The sequence below is a fragment of the Alligator sinensis genome, unplaced genomic scaffold, assembly GCF_000455745.1.
Source record: "Alligator sinensis unplaced genomic scaffold, ASM45574v1 scaffold835_1, whole genome shotgun sequence".
NCBI classification, from domain to species: domain Eukaryota; kingdom Metazoa; phylum Chordata; order Crocodylia; family Alligatoridae; genus Alligator; species Alligator sinensis.
This window is the reverse complement of record NW_005843311.1, coordinates 174659-200492: the sequence shown is the minus strand read 5'-3', so window position 1 is coordinate 200492 and position 25834 is coordinate 174659. Positions and strand designations below refer to the sequence as shown.

The 25834-nt window shown below is 39.8% G+C and overlaps 1 protein-coding gene across 1 annotated transcript in view; it reads left to right on the top strand.

Moving 5' to 3' along the window:
• FLRT2 (fibronectin leucine rich transmembrane protein 2) overlaps nt 1–25811 on the top strand; it is a 33286-nt gene extending 7475 nt beyond the window's left edge. The window contains exon 2 of the mRNA XM_006038310.3: nt 19910–25811. Within this exon, the coding sequence (XP_006038372.1) occupies nt 20339–22324 (1986 nt within the window). The 5' untranslated portion in view covers nt 19910–20338 and the 3' untranslated portion in view covers nt 22325–25811. The remainder of the gene's footprint in view (nt 1–19909) is intronic.
• The last annotated feature ends 23 nt before the right edge of the window (nt 25812–25834 follow it).

The window sequence follows — 25834 nt, the reverse complement described above, 5'->3', positions numbered from 1 at the left end:
GGAGCAAAAGATAAGAAAACCTGATTAAATATTTAAAAAGTTAAACTATTAAAATGGTAACCATGCACACTAAAATGATAGCAGAAATAAGTACAATGTGTTTTATACTAGCAAGGTAGATTCTGTAAGTCCAATAACTAAATTCTGATCTAAAATATTGTCCTGTTAACATATAGAACTGTAACTAAGATAAAAATCTGCTTTTTACTCTCATACCTGGCAAGCAGAATTGTGACATTTTCTCCATAAGTCTTAGATAATGTTGGAACTATGTTCAAACTAAATCTTTTGGAAGATTCTAAGCAGTATATGGATCCTTTCTCCTCATATGTCTACGTCCCTGTTTTTGCCCCTTTCCTTCCTGACCCTGACCAAAATTATATATGGATGTGCCAAAATGCTGTAGCATAAGCATAAATCAGTGCACAATAAATTGGCCTGTTTCTCTCCCTACAGTTTTTGGCATCATGGGCAGAGGAGCATGAACACTTGAAAAAAATTGCTCTGTACTTTCATCTGAATTTTTACAATAATCACTTTAGGTGTGTTACTAACCTTTTTTCCATGCTTTCTAGGCACATTTGTGTGACTGAACTTTGCAAAAGATAATGAAAATGAATTATAAATTATCATTTAAAGTTAATTTTAAAGTCTCTTTTTCTAAGTAGTTGCCCCAAAAAACTTTACATAAGAGTTATGCCTGTTGAATTAAGGGAAACGTGACTTCTGGCAGACTAATGTAACCAGTCACAATTAAGTAATACAGATCCAATAGTAGGTGATTTAGCAAAGAGAGTCAGGGTTTATTTCATAGAATGATTTTAAATGAGGAAGGTATTTTTTTAAATTATCATTTTTGAATCAAGGGCAATTCCATGACTAAAATAGTAAGTGCAATTTATCAGGTAGCTATGCTTTTTTCTAACCCAGTTCCAATAGTAATGATGATTTTTTTTTATGTTTCAAGCCACCATGTAGCCATAGCAGAAATTGTGAGAAATCTTGAAGAAAACTTATTTTTGGCACAAAATTTCCAGCTGAATTTTGTGGTTGGAACAAGTTTGTACAGTTACCTGAATGATCTCAGCTACACATGCTGTTGCTAAAGTAAAATGTCTGCCACATGTTATAACTACTCCCATTTCTGGCTGAATTTTAAGTCTGGCTGCAATAAAGTCTAGGAACTTTGACACCACATGGGCCCAATATCCAAGATTTAAATCTTTCATACACTTCTTGTTGTGCCATAGTACCTGGAAGTTCCCTATTTGACTTTGTCTTTGTAATTCCACCCAAAAAGCCACAAAGATTCCCTAGGCACTTACTAATTTCTAAATGTTTAAATGCAGTCTTGTCTCCCACAAAGAGAACAAGGTGAAACCAGCATGTTTTCTAATACTTAGTACTTAAAAAGATGCAGCTGAATTGGTTCTGTGGTTTTCAGCAATGAGTGTTGCTATTGTGTCATGCAAGTTTCTAAGCTCTCTTAACCACAGCATCAAGGGAAGTCATGCTCTTGTTTCCTTGTAACCTTGTAAATCACACTATCCATTTACATGCTTTTAGTAAACAAAAGGATTTCTGCAAGTGCTTTCATTAAACTGAATTTCCCACTGTGATGACAGTCCTCTGACCTATGCACTGAATGACTACCTGAGGTTGATACTAGTGACTGAAAGAAAAAACAGCCAAGCTGGAGCATTCAGAGACTGTGTCCTTGGGAGACAAGTTTTCAAAGATGGATATCTAAGTGGAGAGAATATGTGGGTTAGATGACTGAACATGGAATTAGGAGACTGGACCTTTTAACTTCTATTGCTAGTTCTGCTACTGTCTCAATTTTGTAACGTTAGGGAAGTCATGTTAGCACCCTGGCAAAGACTTCTCATAGGCACAGGACAAACCTCAGGGGGACAAAGGCAAGCCCCTCAGTGAGTCCTACCCATTTAGGGATGCTTCAGGCACAGAAGAAGACCCCTATTCTTGAGGTGGACACATCTGAACTGCCTATAGGAGGCTCTGCTGCCGAAAAAGTCTGCAAAATATAGCACTATTTCATCACTTTCCACAGCCCCCAGCCCTATTCCTAGTATGCCCTGCATCCTGAGGTTTCAAAGACAGCAGCTTGCAACACTACCATAACAATTGTGTTTGTTGGGGACCTCTCCTTGGGCAAACTCAGCATCTTGGGGCAAGCCCTATATGCTGCAGCATTGTCAAAGGCAGTAATGAAACACAAAATTACAGCCTCTATGGGTGTGTCTACATGTGCATTTAAGCACACCTAAATTTAATGCACATTAGCTTAACGCACATTAAGTGGGTTTAGGCAGATGTCTACATGTGCTGGCATTAAAGCACATTAATGCTGTGTGTAGACTGACTTGGGACTAAAGTTAGTCCCAAGTCAATCAACACACACAGCGTTAATGTGCTTTAACATATCTACATGTTCACTAATGCGCTTTAACTATTCACGCTAAATGCAGGTATCAAATTTTGGCGTGAATAACCTAAATCCACTATTTTTAATGCGCATTAAGAGCACGAATGTGTAGGCACACACCTTTGATACACATTAAATTAGGTTAATATGCATTAAAGTGTCATGTGTAGATGGACCCAGTTTCAGTTGCTCCGCCTACAAGAGCAGGAGAATAATACCTGTCACAATAGTTGTATGAGGAATAACTAATTTTTGCTTAGAACAAGTACAGCAGAGGCACAAGTTTTTCCCCCCAGCAAGAGGAAAGAAGGGTCAGAAGTGTGACACCTCTTGATGACACAGTTGCCTACCTCTTGGCGACACCATGCAGGCATCAATGACCTAGGAGGTCACTCCAGACCTATGTTCCTATGACTTCTAAATGAACCAGAGATTTAGTCTCTTCACTGCTGACAGCCATCTTACTGTATAGACTGCAGAAGTACAGTTAGTTATGACATCCAGATACTGAGCCCTTGAAGTTCATATATATGAATTCAAAAGGGCAATTACTTGAGTTATGTTTGAAATTTTAGGGCTAAATAATTGCCTACAAGTGCTTATTTAGGAAAGGGTATATGAAAATTGTAGATGTGCAACTAGAGAATACAAATTTGGTAATTCATTCCCCAAAACAAATGGGAAAGTGACTAAATCTACCAGGAAATAAGAGTTCTGTTTGCACTGTATTATTAAGTCAACATAGATTGTGCTACTGACAAACTTTGTCCTTTCCAACATGGACCTTACCTTGTTGAATACAAGTCAGCAAATGATACTTTATCTTGTTTTTATCACCCTTGTAGTAAGATATCTGGGAGAGGCTGCCCATGTAGCTTAATGGGGAATGATGTTTTGGCTTCGTTTTACCTTCTATTATCCTCAGAGGGTAGAGTTATCATAAATATTCAAGTGCGAAGCCAAATGAGATGTTTGGCTTGATTAGTCATATTTACTTAATGCTCATGTAAAACTTAATAAATCCACACATTTTTAGATGATTTGTTTCTTCTTTACTATATTGCCAGTTCTCATTATTTTATTGTGAATCTTGAAATACCTGTCACTTTTATTAAACTCACAGTTCCTGGAACCATGCGACTATGGGAGAATGTCACATTTCCTTTTCTTTCCTCTCCCTGCCTTTCCTTTCCTTTCCTTTCCACAATTCTAGCCCTTGTGGATATAGATAAATGCTTAAAAATCTGAATGCTAAGGGCACACACATTTTGATTGGGCCCTTTGTGCTAGGTACAGTGTTACTGTCCTGCCTAAAAAGCTGATTATAATATAAAGACAAACAAAGAGTAGGAAAGGAAACAAAAATAACTGCCTGGAGCCACACAGTAGATGAGTGTCAGACCAAGCCGAGAATTCAGCTTGCCTGATCCCAGCCCAGTTCTGGAGCACAGTGTTGACTAGAAAGTGAAATGAATACAGAAAGAAAATAATGCTACTTAGAGCTTCTTGAAGTTCAGGAGGAGTGTGCTCATCACTTAGGAAAGAATGTAGTCATTTTGAACCTTGTCATCTCTACCAACTGCTCCTGTACTTCAACTCAGGAACTATTGGGTAAAATATTCAGTGGAAATAATAGGGACTGAAACAGTCTTCTCTATGACTGGTAGGCTAAGTACAGACCGTCAAAAAGCCTGAGGCTGAATCAATTCAATCACTGCAGGTTAGTCTAAGCCTCATAGATCGAACCAATAAAAAAGTTAACAAATATTCACATTTTGATTCTGGAACTGGAGCCACATTCCTGCAGTCACCCAGGCCACAAGCTGGGGGTGATAGTGCATGTCTCCCTGCTCTGTTGACACAGACAGCTAGGGCCAGGGCTAGCCTGCCCATCCTTTGAGCAGGGGTTTATGGGAGAGGTACAAAGCAATCTGGGATGCTGAGGGACTGTAAATTAGCTTGAATCTGGAGGGGATCTGGGACAGAAGTTCAATAAACCAATTTAACCTAAATCATTTAAGTCTGATACTACATTCATTTAGGTTCATTTTAAACTGGTTTTGGCGAGTTTGAAAATAGTTTATGTGCACTGAACTTCTGTTGTGTTACAGATTTGAACCAGTTTCTGATCACTTATACTGGTTTATGTGTAATTTCTGTCACTAGCCCTAAAGGGAGTGCTCTTCCTGCCTACTCCTTTGAGCATCTGCATAGGGGAAGGATCACATTTTGCCTCAAAATTATTTGCTTTGAATCACAGAGTCTGTATCAGAGCTAAAAAAAGATGTCTGATCCCCTGACTGCCAGTCATTAACTCTTCCTTTTAGCTTAAACTGGTCTCTCTTAAAAATAGACTGAATTCACTATCTCATTTTACACATGCCACAAGTCATCTATTTGAATGGGTTCTGGCTGGATACCACTGGCCCACACTGGATTAGAAATGGTGATCCAGAGGTGAAAAGCAAAATCTTGTTACCAACTGTGCTGAAATACCAGTCACCAATTATTTTTTAGTGACAAGGCAGTTTTTGAGCCATTGTAAATTAGATCAGGTTTGAAGTATGCTGCAGTTACTGAACGAAGGTTTGGGTTGATTCATTCAGGAAGGAATTGGACGTACATGAAAAGAGGGGAATTGTTCTTTTAAAGCAGGATTAGAGGAGTTTTTTGGATATGGAGAAAATCAGTTGGTATTTTTTATTCTCCATTTATTGACTGACTGTACCACAGGTGTCAAGACCGTATCTAGAATAATATGTTTAGTTCTGGGTATCTGAATAACAGAAAAATAGTGATTAATTAGAAGGATTTCAGAGAAGAATAACAAAAAGGGCCTGATTGGATGATTAAAGGGCCTGGTAGAATGGATTTGGGATTTGAGAAGACAGATTTAAAAGACTGAAATAGTTATAGCTTGAGTAAACCATAACAAGTATAAAGATGTGAAGGGTTTATTCACCAAGAGGGGACAGGCAGTGTTTAGAGTAATTTCAATTAGTCTTAATTTAAGTTTGACAACAGAATTGAAGTTAGGATTGGCATTCTCTGTAGCCTTCCTTTATATTGAGGCAGGTCCTCAGTTATAGCTCCTATTGTTATGTCAGGGATTCGACTTTTAAAATATCTAAGTTCAGGAAGGTGAGGGGATGGTTTTTCTTACAAAAAATCTTCTCCATCCTTGAAAAGTGAAAGACATAAGTTAACAAGTTTGCAGACTAAAACTTTATTCAGTGATAGCTCCAGCATCCTTTTCTCCAAAGTCTGAGCAGGAAAATGAAGAAAAAAGTTGTGTCTGTATTAGACAGAAAATGGAGTAAAGAGTTAAATAATGTTTTGTTAAAGCTTAGAAAGTCTAATAGTTACAGATATGCTCAAACCCAAACCCCACATTCAAAAACTTATTCTACAAGGGAGTTCAAATTTGACTTGTGGCTTAGCTTATTCTCTCCCGGGAAGGTTCAGAGGTCATGGAAGACAAGTCCAGGCCATAATGATATGTTCCAACTCTTCCTGAGGTCACCACTTCATTCTACAGAGTTTTTTTCTCTAAAGCTAAACCAAAAAAGTTGCTATATAAGGAACTAGAACTCAAGGAAAGCTTCCTTTTATCATTTTACTGTTTATTCTTTTTTTCACAAACCCTTAATCTCAAAAGTGATAAATTCTCCCTTAATGTTTTTTCCCCCCTTTCCCCTATGGAATAACCATGAACAAACCTTAACCATCTATAATTAATATAGTATATTGTGTGTTCAGTTATTTTGTTTGTTTTCTTGCTTCTTTGTTTGCTTGTTTGGCCATTAACAGTTATATGAGAATTTCAACATTCAGAATATGAGTTGAAATATCACTTAGTTGTAAATCATCAGATAAGATGCCTAGTAACACAGTACCTAATTCCTGATTGGAGAAGAGCAAAGAATGTAAGTGACTTTTTGACACACTGTGGTCTGGGTTTTGGGGCTGCTGTTAGTGACAGAATTCTCTCCCTAGTGGCACCAGTGGCTAGCTTAGCCTTTACCAGGCTGTTCATGGGCATTACTATAGCCTGAAATCTCTATAGGGCTCTGGCAATCCTCTCCTGCATCCATACACAGCCTCCCACTTTTGACCAGAACATATTACGCCTCCTATCTCAGACCTTACATTTACCATGTATTGTTCCTGAGTGAGGGGCCTTTCCTTTGGCCCTCATGGTGCATTTACATTATAACCCCTAATGCCACTGGAAATTATTATGATGCCTTGAAATAATCATCATACTGGAAAATGGGACAAGGCAGCACAACTTTGCAACTAGCCCATTTGTCTGTAATGTTTGGCACATGACGGGTGCAGTTCTTGCACTTCTTGCACAGAAGGTTATCTCAAGGTTTCTGTGCCATTTAAGTCCCACTTAGAAGCTATTCAGAGAGTACAAGTGGTGCACAAGCCTCACTTTGGTGTGGTGCACAGAGCTGAATTTCACCCTCTGTGAGGCACTAGCTGTAGAATACTCCTTCCCCTACTGCTAGGAAGTGTTGTTTGTGGGCCTGCTGGCAGTTTTGATCTCACTAATGCAACCACACACAGACCTCCCAGGGTGGAGGGAGAAGTTGAAAGACAGAACCGAATTGCTTTTTGTGCTCTCTTCTGTCTCTGTCAGCGCTGATTCATTGTGAAGTCTCTGGCTTTCACAAGCAAGATGAGCCTAGCAGGGCTCTGTAGCAAACAGTTTTACAATTGTTACTGGGCAAACACAACAATAGTTTAAAAGTCTAGAATTGAATAGCAGGGGTTTATTTTGCTGCTGGATGCTTATGCATACATATGCATGGACAGCAGGGTCCTTTTTCTTGCTCAGTAGAGCTGACAGAGAAAATTAGATATTTAGATATTAGAAAATTAGATATTTACCTGTTGTGTTACCATAATCTCTCTACTATACAAATGTCTAGACCTCTTATCTTACTGTATTGTCTATATATACACTAGATGTGACAAAGTAACAAAGGATGCAGTACAGGGGAACAATGCTGCCTTGTGCAGGATGGAGCAGGAAGGCATTAAATACAACTAGCAGTACAACTAGGTACTGCTAGTTGTATTTAATGCTGAGATCGGAGCTCTGTTTTATTAGACTGTGTACATACACAGTCTCTGCCCCAAAGAGCTTACTACTTAAACAATAAAAACAAAACTTGGGGAAAGGAAACTTTATTACCCTTCATGATCCAAAGAGAGGTTATGTGACTTACCCCAGATCTCATAGATAGTGATAGTGGATGGTGGACACAGGAAATGAACTAAAATCACCTGTACATTGGGGATTGTTTGAAAAAGGGAAAATACTGAACCAGATGAAAAACAAGTAAAAAATAAAACTGAGGCACAAAAAAGAAAAAAAAACCCACCTCTGTAATATAACACTTTTTTGTTTTAAATTACATAAAAAGTTATTAGTAGGATTAGAAGAATTCTGTTAAAAATAATTTTTCTTTGGAATTTGCAAACCAATGTACTTCTTCCTTTCCCTTTGGTGATTTCTTCCCCTCAGTGTTACAGTGAATATTAGTGCTGGTGGTATGCTCCACAGAAACAGTGGGTTTTAGAGAGTTCCACAAAAGAACTAATGTGTCTACAAAATAGGCTCAAAAAGGGGCATTATTATTGAGTAGTTTAGTCCAATAGTACCTGGAAATTTACTCATGGGCCATGTTCACACAGTGATAGGCTCTGGAGGGTTGCTTCTGAAATAGAGAGAATATTGTATGTTATATAATGTGGAGGTGCAAAAGTATTGGGGAAAACAGCAAAACCAAACCCTTGACTGGCACCACTGATGCTGAGCTACTGTACAGATGGTTAATAATCCACTCGTTCAGAAGCTGGTGGGTATTGCAAAAGCCTAGTTGTGCATTCTTCATAATCAATATTTGCTTCCTGACAAGTGGTTATCTGATTATAATGATTTAAAAGTTAAAAAACAAAACAAAACCAATCTCTAGCCCCCCCACTCCCCGCCCCACACTTCTTTCATTCAAGCCTTAAATCTTCCTGGCTTGAGAGGCTGCGGTGTGCTTTTGGGTTTGGGTTCTAGCTGGCCCAAAGATACCTAGAGCATCACTGATCGGTTCCTTCAATATTCAGAAGCAATTAGGATGTAGGCAGTATTAATCTTCTTTAATAACCCTTTAGCAGTGCTTATGGAATAATAATGAAAGCTGTGAAGGAGCTGCATGCAAAGCAGGAAAGAGAAGGAAAGAACTCTATAGCTGAGATGGAAGGATGTATGTGTGAATATGGCTTATTCATATCAAGCCACTTTAGGGCTGGGATTTGGTTAAAATTTACCCTTGCCCCCTCCCGTATATCTGTCTCAAATAGGCAGAAAACAGGCAGCCCACCCTCATTTTCCTGAGACCCCGAGTGAATGATACCCTTATGCAAACTAATTCATTACAACGTGGAATGTCATCAACAGCGTAGAACCATTAAATACATTTAAAATGTGTCAAGATGTTGTCTCCACAGAAACAATGTTTAGTCACTTAGGTCACTAAAAGCAGCTTTTTCAAATTATCCACAGACGTTTTGCCAGGCTGCCCACATATCTCTAGATAAAAGCAAACTGTTTGCTTCACTGTGTAGAATAATTTATAGGTAGAGACCAATTTGCTTCCAAAGAAACAGCAGGTTGCCTTCCCTTTTCTCAGTACAAAATACATTATGCTAAATGTAGTACAGAACATTTGTGTTCAGAAAAGGGAATTGTTTTAATTAATTTAGAGTTATTAATTTTACCAGACATGCCCAGCTTTTGTCATAGAAAGATCTAAATCTGTTGGAGAAGGGTCAAGAATGCAAACAAGGGATTTCTCTCTTTCTCTCTTGCCTTGTAAGTGGAACTGGTGGGAAGCCAACAATCACTTCTTGCAACAACTTACAAGGTTTCAAAATGGAATGAAAATAAAACCTTAAAATCTTTTGAAAGTTCCTATAAAATGGAACTGAACTGAGGCATCCATTTTAGGATCCAAACTGTCAGGTTTTTAATTCTCCCTCACACTCTGTCAGAAGGTGATCAAAGAGCCCTGGATCTCGGAAACAATCCTACTAAATAGTTCATCAAAATCAATGCATCTCCTTGAAATCTTTCTTTCTCATCAAAACAGTGTATTTCAGTGAAAACACATTTTGCTGAAAATGTTCTAACCAGTTTAACATTTAAATTCCCTTTCTTCTCTCAGTCCACTTCCACAATCCCTCAGTCTTAACATGCATACTATATGGGCACTTATACAAGTGCATCAAGGCTGCTCCAATATGCTGCAATTACGTCAGAGCAAGTGCTCTGAGAGCAAGTGCGTCAGAGCAGACTTGATTAATCGAGTCTGCTCGAGTGTGGTAATTACCGCACCCCAGCAGACTCCTGCATCACATGTATCAGTGTCCCTGTACTGAAAAATGGCTGCAGGGGCACTTTAACGAAAGCTTGTTCAATGAGCTTTAGTTCAAGTGCCCCCACCACCATTTTTCCATGCAGGAACGCTGATACACATGACTCTTTGGGCATGTGTATAGATTCCACATATATCTAATTCTGAGCTGCACTTGAAGCAAAAAACTAAGATGACATATCTAATTCTGAGCTGCACTTGAAGCAAAAATCTAAGATGACCCCCATCCAAGCCATTTTTCCTATGATATAAAATCAGAGTTTAAAGGTGTATGTATAAAAAATCACTCTTTTAACATCCTGAACCCACACACACCTTTGTAAAATTTTGAGTTGTTCAGGGTTAAAATGGTAGAGTCTGAGAAACTTGGCCTTGGGGGAAGGTTAATAAAGACACCAACTGGTCTGCTCAGTAGCATTTTCCTACTAGATGTGGAACTCCATTTAATATCATTCCTGGAGGGGATCATCTGTTCCCCTATCCCCTCTGGAGTGAAAATGTCATGGTGGTGACCATCTGGAATAAGTCTGGCAGAGGAAACAGCACTCAGCAGTTTTATTCTGAGAATATAGATATCTCCTCATAAATAGATGCTTCAACTACCAGACACTTGGGGCTGCCACTGAAGGCCGTGCAGAAGCTTCAGTTAATGCAAAAGATGGCAGCCTATTTTCTGGCCCACACATGTTACACTGATTTCATTTCTGCTCATGAATGCAGTAAAAGTTACTGTTTTTTATTTGAAAAGTGATACATATGCTGCTCATTTCACTACATCTATGTGCTTTAACAACCGAGATCAGCCAAGGTCCTCTTGTTCATAGTCCCCAAATTGAGCTATAGGCATAAACCTCTTGTTGAATGATTTTCAGTTGTAGAACCTTCATATGGTACTGCCAGAGCCTGAACTCTCTACACCCAAACACTTAGGTTAGACAAGATATGAAGGGTATCTAAAGGAGAAGCTGGGGTGAGTAATAGTGAATGACAATAAATATTGTTCACGCAATATACATCTTTGATATTTAATACCATTTTATTCCCATCCATCAGCTAAGCAGTGATGACAATGGCAAATGAAGTCTTGATGCTCATTATTTACAATGGTCTAGTGCAGGGCTGTTCAACCTCTGAGTGGAAAAGAGCTGCATTCTGTGTGGGAAATATCTATGTAATCTGTGGGTCCTGCAAGCCACGCACTGTGCAGGCCCCCCACTGCACTGGCGCTCCCATCTGTCACACTGTCTCCCACATTGTGAACACATCTATGCAAGACTCTTTACTGGAGATTAGAGCTAATTACTGTGCAGCAAGTGTCACCGTCTACATGTGCAGATGCTTACTGGCTATGTCTACCTGAGTAAGTACTAAATGATTGTGCAGTAACCGGTGTTACTATGCAGTACTGTCACCAGACAGTTTTTTCCCAATGCTACTGCACCATAGCAATGAGCTACAGTACAATAGCTTGTTACTACTGTGCAGTATTGTTACTGCCTTGCTAGTGTCTGGCAGCACTACTGCATGAAAGCAATGAGCTACAGCATAGTAGCTCATTTCTACTGTGCTGTAGCATCTCGTGTAGACATGGCCACTGTGCAATAATTGGCTCTAATCATGAGTAAATTTTCTACCTGCAAATACAAGTAGCAAATTAACTCTCAATTACTAACTGCGCAGTAGCACACATGTAGATGCCTGACCAGAAACACGTTTGCTGCCAGTCAGCTGGGTAGCAGGGGTAGGAACTTGCTCCCTGCCCCTGGGAGCTGCCTGCTACTAGGGCAGGCTCTGCCACCGGAGCCCAGGTGGGGACAATGTCTCTGTGCCCTGGCAACAGGGAGCTCCCAGCCTCCATTCCATGATCATAGGGTTGGGGCTGGGAGATCCTTATCTCCCAGCTTGAGCTCCGCAGTTGAGGGCCCAGGCTGGGAGATCCTTATAAGAATTCTTATAAGGATCTCTCAGCCCTAGCCCTGCGATCATGGAGTGGGGGCTGGGAGCTCGCCACAAGGAGACATTGTCCCTGTTTGGGCTCTGGTGCTGGAGTCCGCCCCGGCAGAAGGCAGCTCCTGGGGGCAGGGAGTTATGTTCCAGCCCCAAACCGGAGACAACTGTTTCCTGGCCCTGTGCTCCCTGCTATTCCCTGAGCTAGGACCAGGGGTAGAGCTGCCCCTAACCGCTTCAGGTGTCTGGTGCAGGAAGTGAAAGCAGTCTGCTACTAGGAGCAGCAAATTTTCTCCCACGTCCCTGCATGTGTAGAAGCATGCCCAAGAGAGTTTACTCTACAGTACTTAACCACAGCAGTTGCAGGGGAGGCACCTGAGCAGGAGCCACAAATTAACCCCTTGGGGGCTATGTGCTGGACAGCCCAGGTATAGTATTTAGCAAAACCAAAACTATTTGGCTTGAATCTATGGAAGGGATCTCCCATTCAGGTCCTAAACTGTCCCAGGACTATTTAGCTTCTGACATTCAGTGAATTTTAATTCTGCAAAATTGTATATAATCTATTTTTAAGATAGAAAGCTTCATTATATCAGAAATTGGTTAAAAGTCTTGGTTCTAACATGACTGATGGTTTGCTCCCAAACAAGAGCAGTTCCTTAGAATCAGGATTCCTAAACCTTTAGCTACTAGTCAGGAAATGGACAGGAGAAAAACAAGGAAGAAGGGAGAGAAAAACATTGCTTTCCCTGCTCTGCCCCTTTTTGGTGGGGAGAGAAGGTTTACTGCTGGCTTAGCATCCCCTAATGACAAGTAGAAATAGAACTCCATGGGCTGCTGTCAACTTGAAGGAATCTGAATCTGAATTTTGAAAGATATAGCTCTTTCCTGAGATGATATCATGTTTTTTAAAGGATTTCCTGAAGCTTGTGTCCTGATGAGAAAAAGTCTCTTTTTATTAATTTGTAGGGTTCTAGTTATCAATAGATCAAAGAGCTATAGCAGGATGCAGTGTCTGAAGCCTCCTTAAGCATATACTTTGTCACTAGTACAACTTTGTAAGCTTTCCCTCAGAATATGCAAACCTTTCCATGGCAGTGCAGGCCCAGACACTTCTGAAATTTTTCCAGGTCTGCATTTCATGTATGTTTATGAGCGCATATTAGGAAGCAAAAGTAGAAATGTCCCGATCAATGAACAAAGAGTGAAAGAAAGACATAAGGGGGAATTATCTACCTAAATTTAATGAGACACTTTGATAAAGCCTCAGTGTTTCACTGAAAATCCTTAACTTGCAGAAAATTTTCCGCCATGGACTTCATTGTGTCTACAGAACTTGCTTGATGAAACCTTGTATTTTTCTTAGTCATGGGGTGCCTGTAGATGTGTGGGATGCCTGCTCCAATGCACCGTAATTACAGTGTGTCGGAGCAGACTTGATTAACTGAGTCTGCTGAAGCGTGCTAATTAGTGTGCTCCAGAAGTTTCAGCATCTCATGTATTCAGCATCCCTGTGCTTCAAAATGGTGGCAGGGGCATTTTAACTAAAGCTCGTCACGTGGCTTTAGTTAAAGTGCCCCTGCCACCATTTTGAAGCACAGGAGATGCTGTTGGCACTTAATTAGAGTGGCTCTCTAATAAAGCGCCTCACACCCCATCCCTAAAGCATGTGTAAAGATGCCATGATGATCTAAAAAGGGGTGTATTCTTTATAATAAAAGGATTCCAAGGGTGAAAACATCTTTCTGCTCTTACCTTTATATCGTCTCTCTCTGCCTCTCTCTATCTGGCTGTGTACACACATTCAAATAACTTGGGAGCATTCTCTCAGGTTTGCTGTCTGTATAGAGGAACTTACCCAGAGCTGCACGTACAGGCATTTGAATGCTGAGGCCCTAAAGAATGGAGAGCTTGAAGTGCTGACACTGTACAGCTGGAGGGCAACGGGGCTATGCACACCTCTCAGCATGCTCTATAGACTTCCTTTGTCTGCCTGGCAACAGATTGCATCACTGCAAAGGGCAGCCCGGTTGACTGACCGAGGCTCCCCATGGTCAGCCTGTGTTTCCCTGCAGCACCAGGTGGGGATTACCAAGGCAGAGTGTTCTGGACCAGCGGAGTCCAGCAAGCAACACACTGGTCACATCTACACAATATGCTTCCTGTGCAGTATTTTATTACTGCTGCGCAGTAGCGTCATGTGGCATGAACCCATGGCACAATGCTACTACTGCACAGTAGTAATGAGCTACTGCACAGTCAGCATTGCTAGGAAGCTGTGCAGGGATCCTACTGTGCAGTAGCTCTAGTTACTGTGCAGCCATTTAGTACGTGGGTCTGTGAATACTAAATGACCGTACAGTAACAACTGAGCAGTCAGAGTCTCATGTAGATGCGACCACTGTCTCACCGGTAGGGGAAGGGGAGAAGGTGTTCTTTTCTGAGACAAGCCATAGCATATACATACATTTGTTATACCAGGATAAACAGAGTGACTTAACCCTGTTTGTTCCCAGGTTATTTTTCTCCTGGGGTGGCCATTTTTACCCTGTGAAAAATACCCTGAACATCTGTACACATGTGGCTTGTCTCGGGAGACCAGCGACTCTCCCTGGAAAAACTGAATGTCTGCACAAGGCCACTCCCTCTCTAACTCTCTTCCTCCCCACCCCACACACAGACCATACATGGCTTATTGCAAAAGCACACCACTGCCTTGAGTAATGTTGCCATTTATATTCTGATCTATGCCCTTGATGCATGGATTATAGTCTTATGCAATGCATTTTTCAATTCCAACTTCAAAATCAAATAACTCATATGGTAAGATATACAATTAATCATAGTCTTTGGCTTTTAATCAATAAAGCAGAACATAATGTTCATTCATTTGTAGATGTACTTTGGGAATTGCATATGTAAGTTCTGTTTATGAAGACAGAGGGATATATCATATATTATTCCATAATTATCTTCTGTTATCAGATAATATGAATACAGGTCCAGCTTGCTGTAACACTGACTATGCTAGCTCCAAAGGAATGTCATCAGATTTTTTTTTTCTTGTTGTTATTCAGTTCTGTGAATAGTAGCCTTGTTCTTACCATCCATGCTAAAATTGTGGGGAAAATTATGACCTGATAATAACCTTATTCTACTGGAAAATGGAATAGATTTATTTAGCATAGATTTATGCACAATTGGATTGAACCATTTGTAACAGTTCTACAGAAGGGAAGATTATTGTTGTCTTTTTTTTTATGTTGTTGCTTACATTTTCACTTATAGTGGGCAAGGTTCAGGTTTAGAAAAATGTTAGCATCTCTAGGCAAACTGCTGCTGAGTAGATACTATAGCAGACAAGGGGTCAGAACTCCTAGGTTCCTATTTTCATTGCTATTGTTACTATTTTTATTATTATTTCTGTTGTATTCAAGAATCCTGTCTCTGAACCAGAATCCCAGTGCATTAGAAACTCTACTTGCATGGTACAAAAATATGGTTTCAGATCAGAAAAAGCTTGTAACTCAAGCATGAAACAAGAGAAAAGAGAGACAGGCAGACTTATCCAAGAACACAAAAATATGCAGGAATATTTGTCAGCAAGCTAGACAGTGGTCTTAGCCCACCTGCTGCCTAATTATTGCATAGTTTTTTTGCTTGAGCTGCTTGGAACATTTTCAATCAAATATATCTCTGTTGAACTATGTTGATCCATTGAAGCAAATGTGTTTTGTGGAATACATCTCCGTATTGATTTTGATGAAGTTTTCAATGGGAATGTTTGTGAGATGTAGAGCTCTTTGGTCACATCTAATGAGAGAGTGAGAAAAATTCAAATACAAACCTCATCTTTTCAATCCAAAAATAGATATTTCCACTCAAATATATTTTGTCCAAACGTTATAAAGGGCTTATTCCAATGCAGAGCAAAAGCAGATTTTGAAACCTTAAAGGCTGTCATGGAACATAATTGGTACGCTCCAGCCAACATTAGTCATAACAAAAAGGAAATTTTAAGGAGGGGTATTTGAAAGGAGACAATGCAAGCATCTTTCAAGAAGCAGTTGGGCACTTTTCTTTTGACTTCCATGGATACCAAATCAGGATTGTAAGCCACAATTTTCAAATGAAGGTATCTGTTGAATGTGGGCATGTAGTCTCATCTATTTCAAACTAGGTCACTCAGCCTTATTATGTGACCCTTGAGTCTAATTACTATTTATTATTTCTATTGTATAGGGTCTGAAATGTGCTAGATACTTTATAGAAGCCACAGACTGCACAATCTAAAATGAGAAAGATAAATTATCCGGGGTTGTAGAAGATGAAACAGTCAGTGGTTCTCAAACTTTTTTTCCGACGGGGACCCATTTGCAAAGGTCCATGGCCTGTCCCAACCCATACCCCCTCGCCCTGCTGGTGCTTGACCCTGCTAGTGCGCGACCCACAGTCCCCTGCCCGCCTCCACCTCCGGCCATGCTGGGGCCCATCATTCCTGACCCGCAGCCCCCTGCCTCCCCCTACACCCCCAGCTGCCCCTGTCCCACTTGAGGCAGAGTGCAGGCTGAGGCAGCTCCATCTCATGTGGGTGGTAACGAAATGAGTCCGGCCTGACACAGGCTGGAGGGAGGAGGGAGAACGACCCACAAGTTGAGAAACACTAATCTAAGTGATTATGGGCACATGTATTATGTGTGAGGTATAATTTTGTTGATCATTCTCTTTTAAGATAAATACAATAGATTTTCTTTCCCTTCCACAGTTCAACCTGATTGTCTTCCTGTCAGAGGCTTATGTCTTCAAATCCAATGACTGGGTCTTGCAAACCAAAGGCATTTGTAATTCATAAATCTAACCCATTCCCCTGTGCCACAGCCCTCACTCAGATCACAACTTTCATTTAAATAACATCAGAGGAGCTAATAATAATGTGTGTCAGGATTTTCTTCCCTCCCAGCATGCTAAATCCAAATGTTCGCAGTTCTCTTGCAGATAGTCAGCTAATTTCTTGTACGTTCCATCTTTCAGGGGTGTTGGTTGTAGCTATCTTGGCATAAGGACATAGGCAGACAAGGTTCCTTGCGTAAATGTGATATCTTTTATTAGACAAACTAAAATAGTTGGAAATATTCTCCTGTGTAAGCTTTCGATTACAACCACCCTTCTTCAGGCAGAGGGAGCATCTGTAGTTGTATTGTGCTCTCCTGGATGGGATGGAATCCAGTATGAAAGAATTTAGGTCAGTGAAAATGCAAATGCATGGCAGTGAGTGTCAGAGGGGGTGAGAGACAATGGATGAGAGAGGTGCGGGGTGGGTAAGGGGAATGGTGATCTGGTGATGGAATGTAGGTGGTAAATTGTAGAGAGGTTACCTGGGGTATCAGATGGCAGACAGGTTATAATGTGCCATAAATCCATTGTCTATATTTAGTCTATAATTTTTGATCACTTCATGCATCCACTGGATACAAAAAATCATGGCCTAGTGGTAGACTGCACTTTGATTACATCTTCTGCATTATTGCCATGTTTAAGCAAGGAAAGTTCCTGACTCTTTAATGGGTAAATCTGATTTAGATATCATGCTGTTTTGGGTAGAGGCAAACAAATATACACATGGATCTATATGGAGCAGCTCTCATGTATTTGGATGGTGGGTAATAACAATATGAATATTACTACTAATAGTAAGTATCCTCATTAAGTACTACTCATTAAGTAGTAATAATTGAAATTATTATTAGTATACTTTATTATTATAATGCTAAGAATACATTGCAGAACAACCATTTCCTTGCATCCTTGTTCTTATCCTTTTGCTCGTTCACACTATAGTTAACAGTGAAGTCATAAACGTTTGATTAGATTTGTCCTTGTGCTGCTGCTAATACAATCAACAGTGGTTATGGAGTGACAATACCTATTTTCTGTATTCTGAGTTTTATAGTCTCAGTTTATTAAGCATTGCTAGCTGGAGTTTAGGATCCTGGAATTAATAAAATGACTCACTTCCTCAGCAGGATGAGATGAAAAACCATGTTTCAAGAAACTTTTAAAAAGATTTATGAATGTGAAACCTGACAAACAAAATAAAGAGATAAACCCAAGAGCACTTGCGTCTCATGAGTGCAGCAGTGCTGGTCCTCAAGTGACTGGACAGTCAAAGATCTTCTCAGTTTAATATATAATGACTAGCACTAGGTGCGCTGAAACACTTTTCTAGGGAAGAATCACATGCACCTATATGCTCATTAATGTACTTTAGGTAATGCACATTAAATCTAGTATCTCCATTGTGAGATAGTAGAAAAATGTGCATTAGCCTATTGTAATGTATAGCCATTAGATAAGGAGCACTTTTTTGTTATGTTTTAATGAGCATTAAAATAGGCTAATGTGCATTAAAATAGTGTAGATGAGCCCACTGTATCCTTCCTGGACATATAGGACATGTGGTTATCTGGCAACCCTTCCTCAAATGGGCTGTCCAGAATGCCTGTTGAATTAAGACTTATCTTTTCAGCAATTGAAGTAATAGTGACAGTATAATATGTTACAGTTTGTTCTTTTCCTTAGATACTACTGAGACACACTGGGTATTTCTAATCACAGAGTAGGAGTAAGGAAGCCACTGCCATTCTGTGTGGTCCCAAGTATCTTGAAGAAGGCCTTGCAAGTCCTTTTGTCATTTTAAATACAAATGTCATGACCAATCAGGACAATATGATCTAGATGGGAGTTCAGCCATATTAAAAGAGGATGAACTGTCATGCTTCAACTCATGTTAGAATCCTGTTAGAGTTTCTCTACGGTATCATGTCATTTTATATAATTGGAAAGCAATGACTCTTAACTGAAAGAGGTCTGCTGGAGAGGAAAGCCTTGAGCAGTGCATTTGCTAATCTTTTGATTTCTATAGGAGCACAGCATACAGTACAGACATAAGGTAAATGTACCATTTGGATGCATAATAATAGGCTACGAGACTACGTTAGTGCTTGTTTTTTGCTTCCAACTGTTTGAGATTTGGGGTAATACCTGATGAGCTTTCAAATAAGTATAATGATATACAAGAAGAACAAGGTTTCCCATCATAAGACTATAATATTTTGGCTCCTAAACAGAGTAAACTCCAGATCCACAGGGTTCCTGAGGGCAGCAACTGGGACATGAGGCTCACCAGATATAAAGTTGAATAATAAATAATATCAGAAAGAAAAATAAGGGACACAAACAAGGGAGAGAAAGGTATATTCAAGACGTCATGTAAGTTAAGACTAAGGAATTTGCTAATCAATCCAAACCTGTAAATATCAGATGCTATTGTTTTGCTGACACGCTGAAAGCATAGCTCTGATAGGAGCAAACAACCTTATTCCTTTCTAAGGAATTTTAATGCTGAAGTTTAATGATTGCATGGTACATACCATCATTATTAATAATTTCACTGATAATGGCATTAATAGAAATGTCAGGCCATAGGCAGCTAATCCATTTACATTAGGTACAATAATTAAGATTTGGGCAATGGAACAGAAGAGAATGTGCAGGGCAGCATGGAATAACAGAAACAGAACAGCTCATAGAAGAGGATTAAGTGGAAAGAAAGAACATGCAATGTGATTAAATCATTTAGGCCACATCCTTTTCCCACTAACATCTATGTTATAACTTTCATCATATTCAGTGGTGTGAGAATAATCCTTTTTCCCCCCAAATGGAGAAAGTACTTATGCTAACATTTCTAGTAAACTTTACAAGTTCTAACAATTGTTAGTAAAACTTAAAAGTTTTAATATTTTAAGTAGATTTTGGTAGGACAAAAGGTTTATATAAAAAAAAGGGATCAATTCAACCTTCGTTGAAATCAGTCTCTTCATTACCTCAAGGGATTCTAGATCAAATCCATGATGAGAACATTTCTGTAGTAGTAGCAATCCATTGTTTAATAGTTATATCTATTATCAAAATGCCATAATAACTACATCCTGTACACAGAAGATTTTTCAAAAGCTTGTTCTCCTCAGGTGAACATTTCATATTATTCAGTTTCTTCTCTTACTTTTAACAGGCTTCTTAGATCCTGCACCAGGCTGAAATGAAGACCTTGTAGACTGAAGAAAGCTGAGTGCACCACGCCTTCACTGCAGAGAAAGGAAGTATTGGCCTACCCTACCAACTTACATGCAGACAGCTTTTGGTAGCTTTACATATACTGTTGCTACCCTGCAAAGGCACAGCTCTTGCTTCTTTCAATACACATGGAGGAAGGCAGCAAAATATGTAACCCTGGCTAATAAGACTGTGGCTTTCCTATGAAAAGCAAGAGGTAGGCCAATTATAAAAGGATTATTTTGCATTTAGCTTCCAAGACTTTACCTCTTGCCCGAACACTGGACACAAATAGAAACCAATTTCAACAACCTACATTTTTCCTACCTGTGCTTTAGCATTGTTGTTATTTCTCCTTCTTTGGAAATTTGTTTCTTTTAAGTTAGAAATGGGCCCATGGACTAGAATGTGGCCCTCAGATGGGGCTGTTTTCCTGAAATCATGGCTCATATTTTCCTTGGGGCTCTACATGCAGGTTTCCAAAACTCTGGCCTGTCCAAAAGTGTGCCGCTGTGACCGAAACTTTGTCTATTGTAATGAACGAAGCTTGACCTCAGTGCCTCTTGGGATACCGGAGGGTGTAACCGTACTCTACCTCCACAATAACCAAATTAATAATGCTGGATTCCCTGCAGAGTTGCATAATGTCCAGTCTGTGCACACGGTCTACCTATATGGCAACCAATTGGATGAATTTCCCATGAATCTGCCCAAGAATGTCAGGGTTCTCCACCTGCAGGAAAACAACATTCAGACTATTTCTCGGGCTGCCCTGGCTCAGCTCTTGAAGTTGGAAGAGCTGCATCTGGATGACAACTCCATCTCTACTGTAGGTGTTGAGGATGGGGCATTTCGTGAAGCTATCAGCCTCAAGCTTCTGTTTTTGTCCAAGAATCATTTAAGCAGTGTACCAGTAGGCCTTCCAGTGGACTTACAAGAACTACGAGTTGATGAAAACAGAATTGCCGTTATTTCAGACTTGGCTTTCCAGAATCTTACAAGCTTGGAACGTCTGATTGTGGATGGCAATCTCCTTACCAATAAAGGCATTGCTGAGGGCACCTTCAGCCACCTATCGAATCTCAAGGAATTCTCAATAGTACGGAATTCACTAACTTACCCTCCCCCTGATCTTCCAGGTACACATCTGCTGAGGCTCTACCTGCAGGACAACCAGATAAACCACATACCACTTACAGCCTTTTCAAACCTTCACAAGTTGGAGCGGCTTGATATTTCTAACAATTATCTCCGGATGCTGGTGAGAGGGGTCTTTGATAACCTCCACAACCTGAAGCAACTTACTGTGAGGAATAATCCCTGGTTATGTGACTGCAGTATTAAATGGGTCACTGAGTGGCTCAAATTTATTCCCTCATCCATCAATGTCCGGGGCTTTATGTGCCAGGGACCAGAACAGGTCCGAGGTATGGCAGTCAGGGAGCTCAATATGAATATGTTGTCATGCCCAACCACCACTCCTGGTCTGCCACTTGTCACCCCAGCTCCTGGTATAACCTTGCCAACCACACTGGGTCCTACTTCATCAATTCCAACCCTGAGTAGCAAATACACCCCTCTCACACCCGCCACTTCCACGCTCCCCACTGTGCCTACCAGGGAGGACAAAGAAAGGGTGACACCTCCCATTTCTGAACGGATTCAACTCTTCATTCATTTTGTGAATGACACTTGTATTCAAGTTAACTGGATGTCCTTTTTTACTGTCATGTCCTACAAACTCACATGGGTTAAAATGGGCCACAGTCCAGTAGGGGGCATTGTTCAGGAACAGAAAGTTAGTGGTGAGAAACAACACTTAAGCCTGGTAAATCTGGAGCCCAAATCCACTTATCGGATTTGTTTGGTTCCACTGTATGCTTATAATAATTACTGGGCTGGAGAAGACACTGTCTGTTCAGAAGCCACAACCAAGGGTTCTTATTTAAACAATGGCAGCAACACAGCCTCCAGCCATGAGCAGACAACTTCTCAAAACATGGGCTCCCCATTTCTGCTGGCAGGGTTGATTGGGGGGGCAGTGATATTTGTCCTTGTGGTCTTGCTCAGCATCTTTTGTTGGCATATGCACAAAAAGGGACGCTACACCTCTCAGAAGTGGAAATATAACCGGGGCCGGCGGAAAGATGATTACTGCGAGGCGGGGACCAAGAAGGACAACTCCATCCTGGAGATGACGGAAACCAGCTTCCAGATTGTCTCCTTAAATAACGATCAACTCCTTAAAGGAGATTTCAGACTGCAGCCCATTTATACCCCAAATGGGGGCATTAACTACACAGACTGCCACATCCCCAACAACATGAGATACTGCAACAGCAACGTCTCAGAATTGGAGCACTGTCATACGTGATAGTGAGGGGAGAGGCATGTAGAACTGTGACTAAAAACTCTGGAAAAAAAATAAACCCACACACAAACACAAAAATTACATTTGATAAATGTTACACAGATGCGTTTGTGCATTTGAATACTCTGTAATTTATACGGTGTACTATATAATGGGATTTAAAAAAAGTGCTATCTTTTCTATTTCAAGTTAATTGCAAATGGTTTTGTAACTTTTTGCTTTTTAAATCTTTAAAAATATATTGCTGAAGTACTGTACAGGGTTGTACAATAAGAACCCAATGCCATGGCAAAGGAAAGAATGACTCATTCTTCAAACATTAACCACTTTGCTGTCGAAGCTGTTTAAGGAATGTGGGTTCCTAGGTAGTCTTGTAGTAAAGGATATAAGTGCATATTAAAATAGGGTTGTTAGGGATTGGCCAAGACAGTTCAGATAATATGAGTATAACGCTTCAGACCCAAACTCATAATGGACTTCTGACGTGCATGCAAGTTGGAATAGCTCTGTTCCCCATCTGTCACTTAAACCTGCCTCTGTATTTCATGGTTCCAACAAGGGTTTTTTTGTTTGTTTTTGTTTTGTTTTGTTTTCCTAAAGTACTGTTTTTATAGGGTTTTCCCTGTCATTTCTGAAAATGGAAAAATGCAAACCCACAGCAGTAAATCTGAGTGCCCACTATTCATATTAGCAAGAATTCCTCTGAAAAGATCCCCAAAATATCACATAGATTTGCATTCATCCAACTGAAATATGACACGTGTGGCCAAGTTCAATGGAAGATGAGAATACTTAGTGCTTATCAGGTTGCCATGATACTTATCAGGTATCAGGTCACTTTCTCTTGTAAGAGAACAAATTTGCTCACCTATCATGTTTGAATAAAGCCTGAACTTCTGACATGCTAATCCTTGCCTCTATTGAAAACCAATGTCCAAATTCTTTAGGATTTGTTGTGCTTTGAAACAGCTGATCCAAAATCCATTTATCTCAATTAAAAGTCTCCTGGTTTTGAGGGACTTTGGATCAGGCCCAGGTTGTTTTAATGACTGGAAATAAGTTCAGTGTACAGAAATAAGAGGAAATAATATAGTAACTGAGAAAGATCATTCCTCAGACATGCTATGAACTGAATTCAGTTTGGGGGGTGGGGAACAATTCAAAGTCACATTTTTTTAGGTGCATATACTTGAGCACTAATTAAGCCTTTGATTTGTTAAGGAATTTGAATGGAAACAAATCTCCCCCATGTGTTTCATTCCCTCTTCTTTTATCCAGAGCCCTTTTGGATTATTTCCAAAATAAGTAGTACTTGGGCCTAGATTTTGCTCTCTCAGTTTGTCACTTGGAATCACTTCTGCATCTCTAAACTTTACACATATTCCATAGACCATCATGCTACATTAAAAACATGATATTGCTCTGAAAGTCGCATTGCATTCCAGCAGCTCCATTGACTCCTCTGTGTGCCAAGAGCTTTGGATCTCTTGCCAGTTCAATGGTGGGATTTGATTCTCCAAGGTTTTTTTTTTGTTGTTGTTGTTTTTTTTCCACTTTGGCTCACTTTTTCTCCTGAGCCTATGGGACAAGCAAAAGTTCATAACACAGAGGAAGAAGACTAGACAAATATAATAAGGCTCCATGAAAAAAAAAAAAAACATGTAGGCTAGTTCTTCAAAGCTTGTCTGAGAGGGAAGGTAATCAGAGAGAAAGCTTGCTACAGTGACCACACAAGGGACCAATGGAAATTGCTATTAAATGTGGGCTTGTAATTTAAACTTGGAAAACTTAGGGTTACACTAAGTTGGCTGCTGATGTTAGGAGAGAAGTCTGTAATCCTTTCCTTTGTGCATATCATCATACCCACCATCCCTGAGCTGAAGGAGTCTTTGAGTGTACAGTTTCAAAAATGGTATGAAAACATTTCTATTCTGCAATGAAGAGATGAATCAGATGCTTGATGATAGACAGCATAGTACAATCATTATATAAGGATCTACATCCTCCCTTCCAACCCCTTTTATAATCACCTTTTGGAATTCCAATCTATATTCTGTATATTTGCTATTTTCTCCAGCTATAACAGGTATTTTAGGCAACCTGTGTGGCTACTGTAATAGTAAAGTCACTAAAATTTTGCTAAATAAAAGGCTGCCATATGATTTCAAATTGTGTAATTTTAGGTAGAAATGTCTATGCAAAGTGTTTTTGCTATTGTGTGACCCATTTGCTGAAGAGAACTGAGAGAAGGTTGGTATTTTTGATCTGTGTGTTTAATATGTTGTAGCTGGCAAGGCCCCACAAGATAATCAGTGAGACATGCGCGCATGTGCCCACACCTGTGGCATGCTATATACATAAGAGTTTGTTTAGATGGAGTCAGTGAATTCATTCTGGGCATGGATGTAGTATTTAATTTCACTACAATAGCTAGCTGTACATTCGATTTGCAAAGCTATCTCACGTATTTGACTGTGGCTCCCAACCTCTAGTACAGCAACCAGTACTGATACTTTATGATTTGATGACTGACGTCATGAAAGCCATCACCCTACCTTAATGACAATCATCTGTGCTAGGCTTCAAGACATCATAGGTACTAGATTTAGGTGAGCAAGTCATACCAAATGACCTATTTAGTAAACTTATCCCTTCTATTTGTGAATAATCTACAAAAATAATTTAAATACTATACATATTCTTCCTATATAAATATGACTATCCATGTAAATATGATTCAATCCAGGAGTGAACTGTTCAATTTGGCTATGTCTAGACTATTTACTATTTGAGGCATAGGAATAGGTCACCTAAGTCTTAAGCCATTTCTTATGCTCTATGAGTGGATTATAGAACCACTTACAAATAGAGGGAAGGAAATCAGACTTCAAACATGGCAATGTCTGCACTTTTGGTAAAAAAAACAGACAAACTTGTGCAAATACATATTGGCATGGAATGTTCTTTGAACTAATTTTCTATGATTGTCCTTGTGCAAAAGAAGACACATATTGAAAAGAGGTGAAAACACTGTCTACACCAATGATTCTCAACCAGGGTTTCAAAGATGATCCTTTTAAGGGGGCCCTGGGGTGCCATGCAATATTAACACCATTAGGTGAGCAAACATCCACACAAGATCCAGAGATTTCATTAATAGTGTCAAACATTCTGACCTTTTATGGTCTTTGTGAGTTCTTTGCTACAGAAGAATTGCTGTATTATTTTTCCAGGATCAAAAAAATGAGTGAAAGCTTAGAGCTTCTTTTTTTTTGTTTTTTGTTTTTTTAGGGAGGCAGGGAGAAAGGAAAAAAGGGGTGCTTAAGTCTATAAAAGTTGAAAACCACTGGTCTATACAATTCATAGTTTTGTTCACACAAGTATTCAGACAGTGTTTTGAAAGTATATTATCCAGCTCTGCTAGCCACCTCCTAACCAATTTAATGAACTTTAACCTACAAAAGAATTTGAGTTGTTTCAAACAAGCTGCCATGATCATTCAAACAGTTTAAG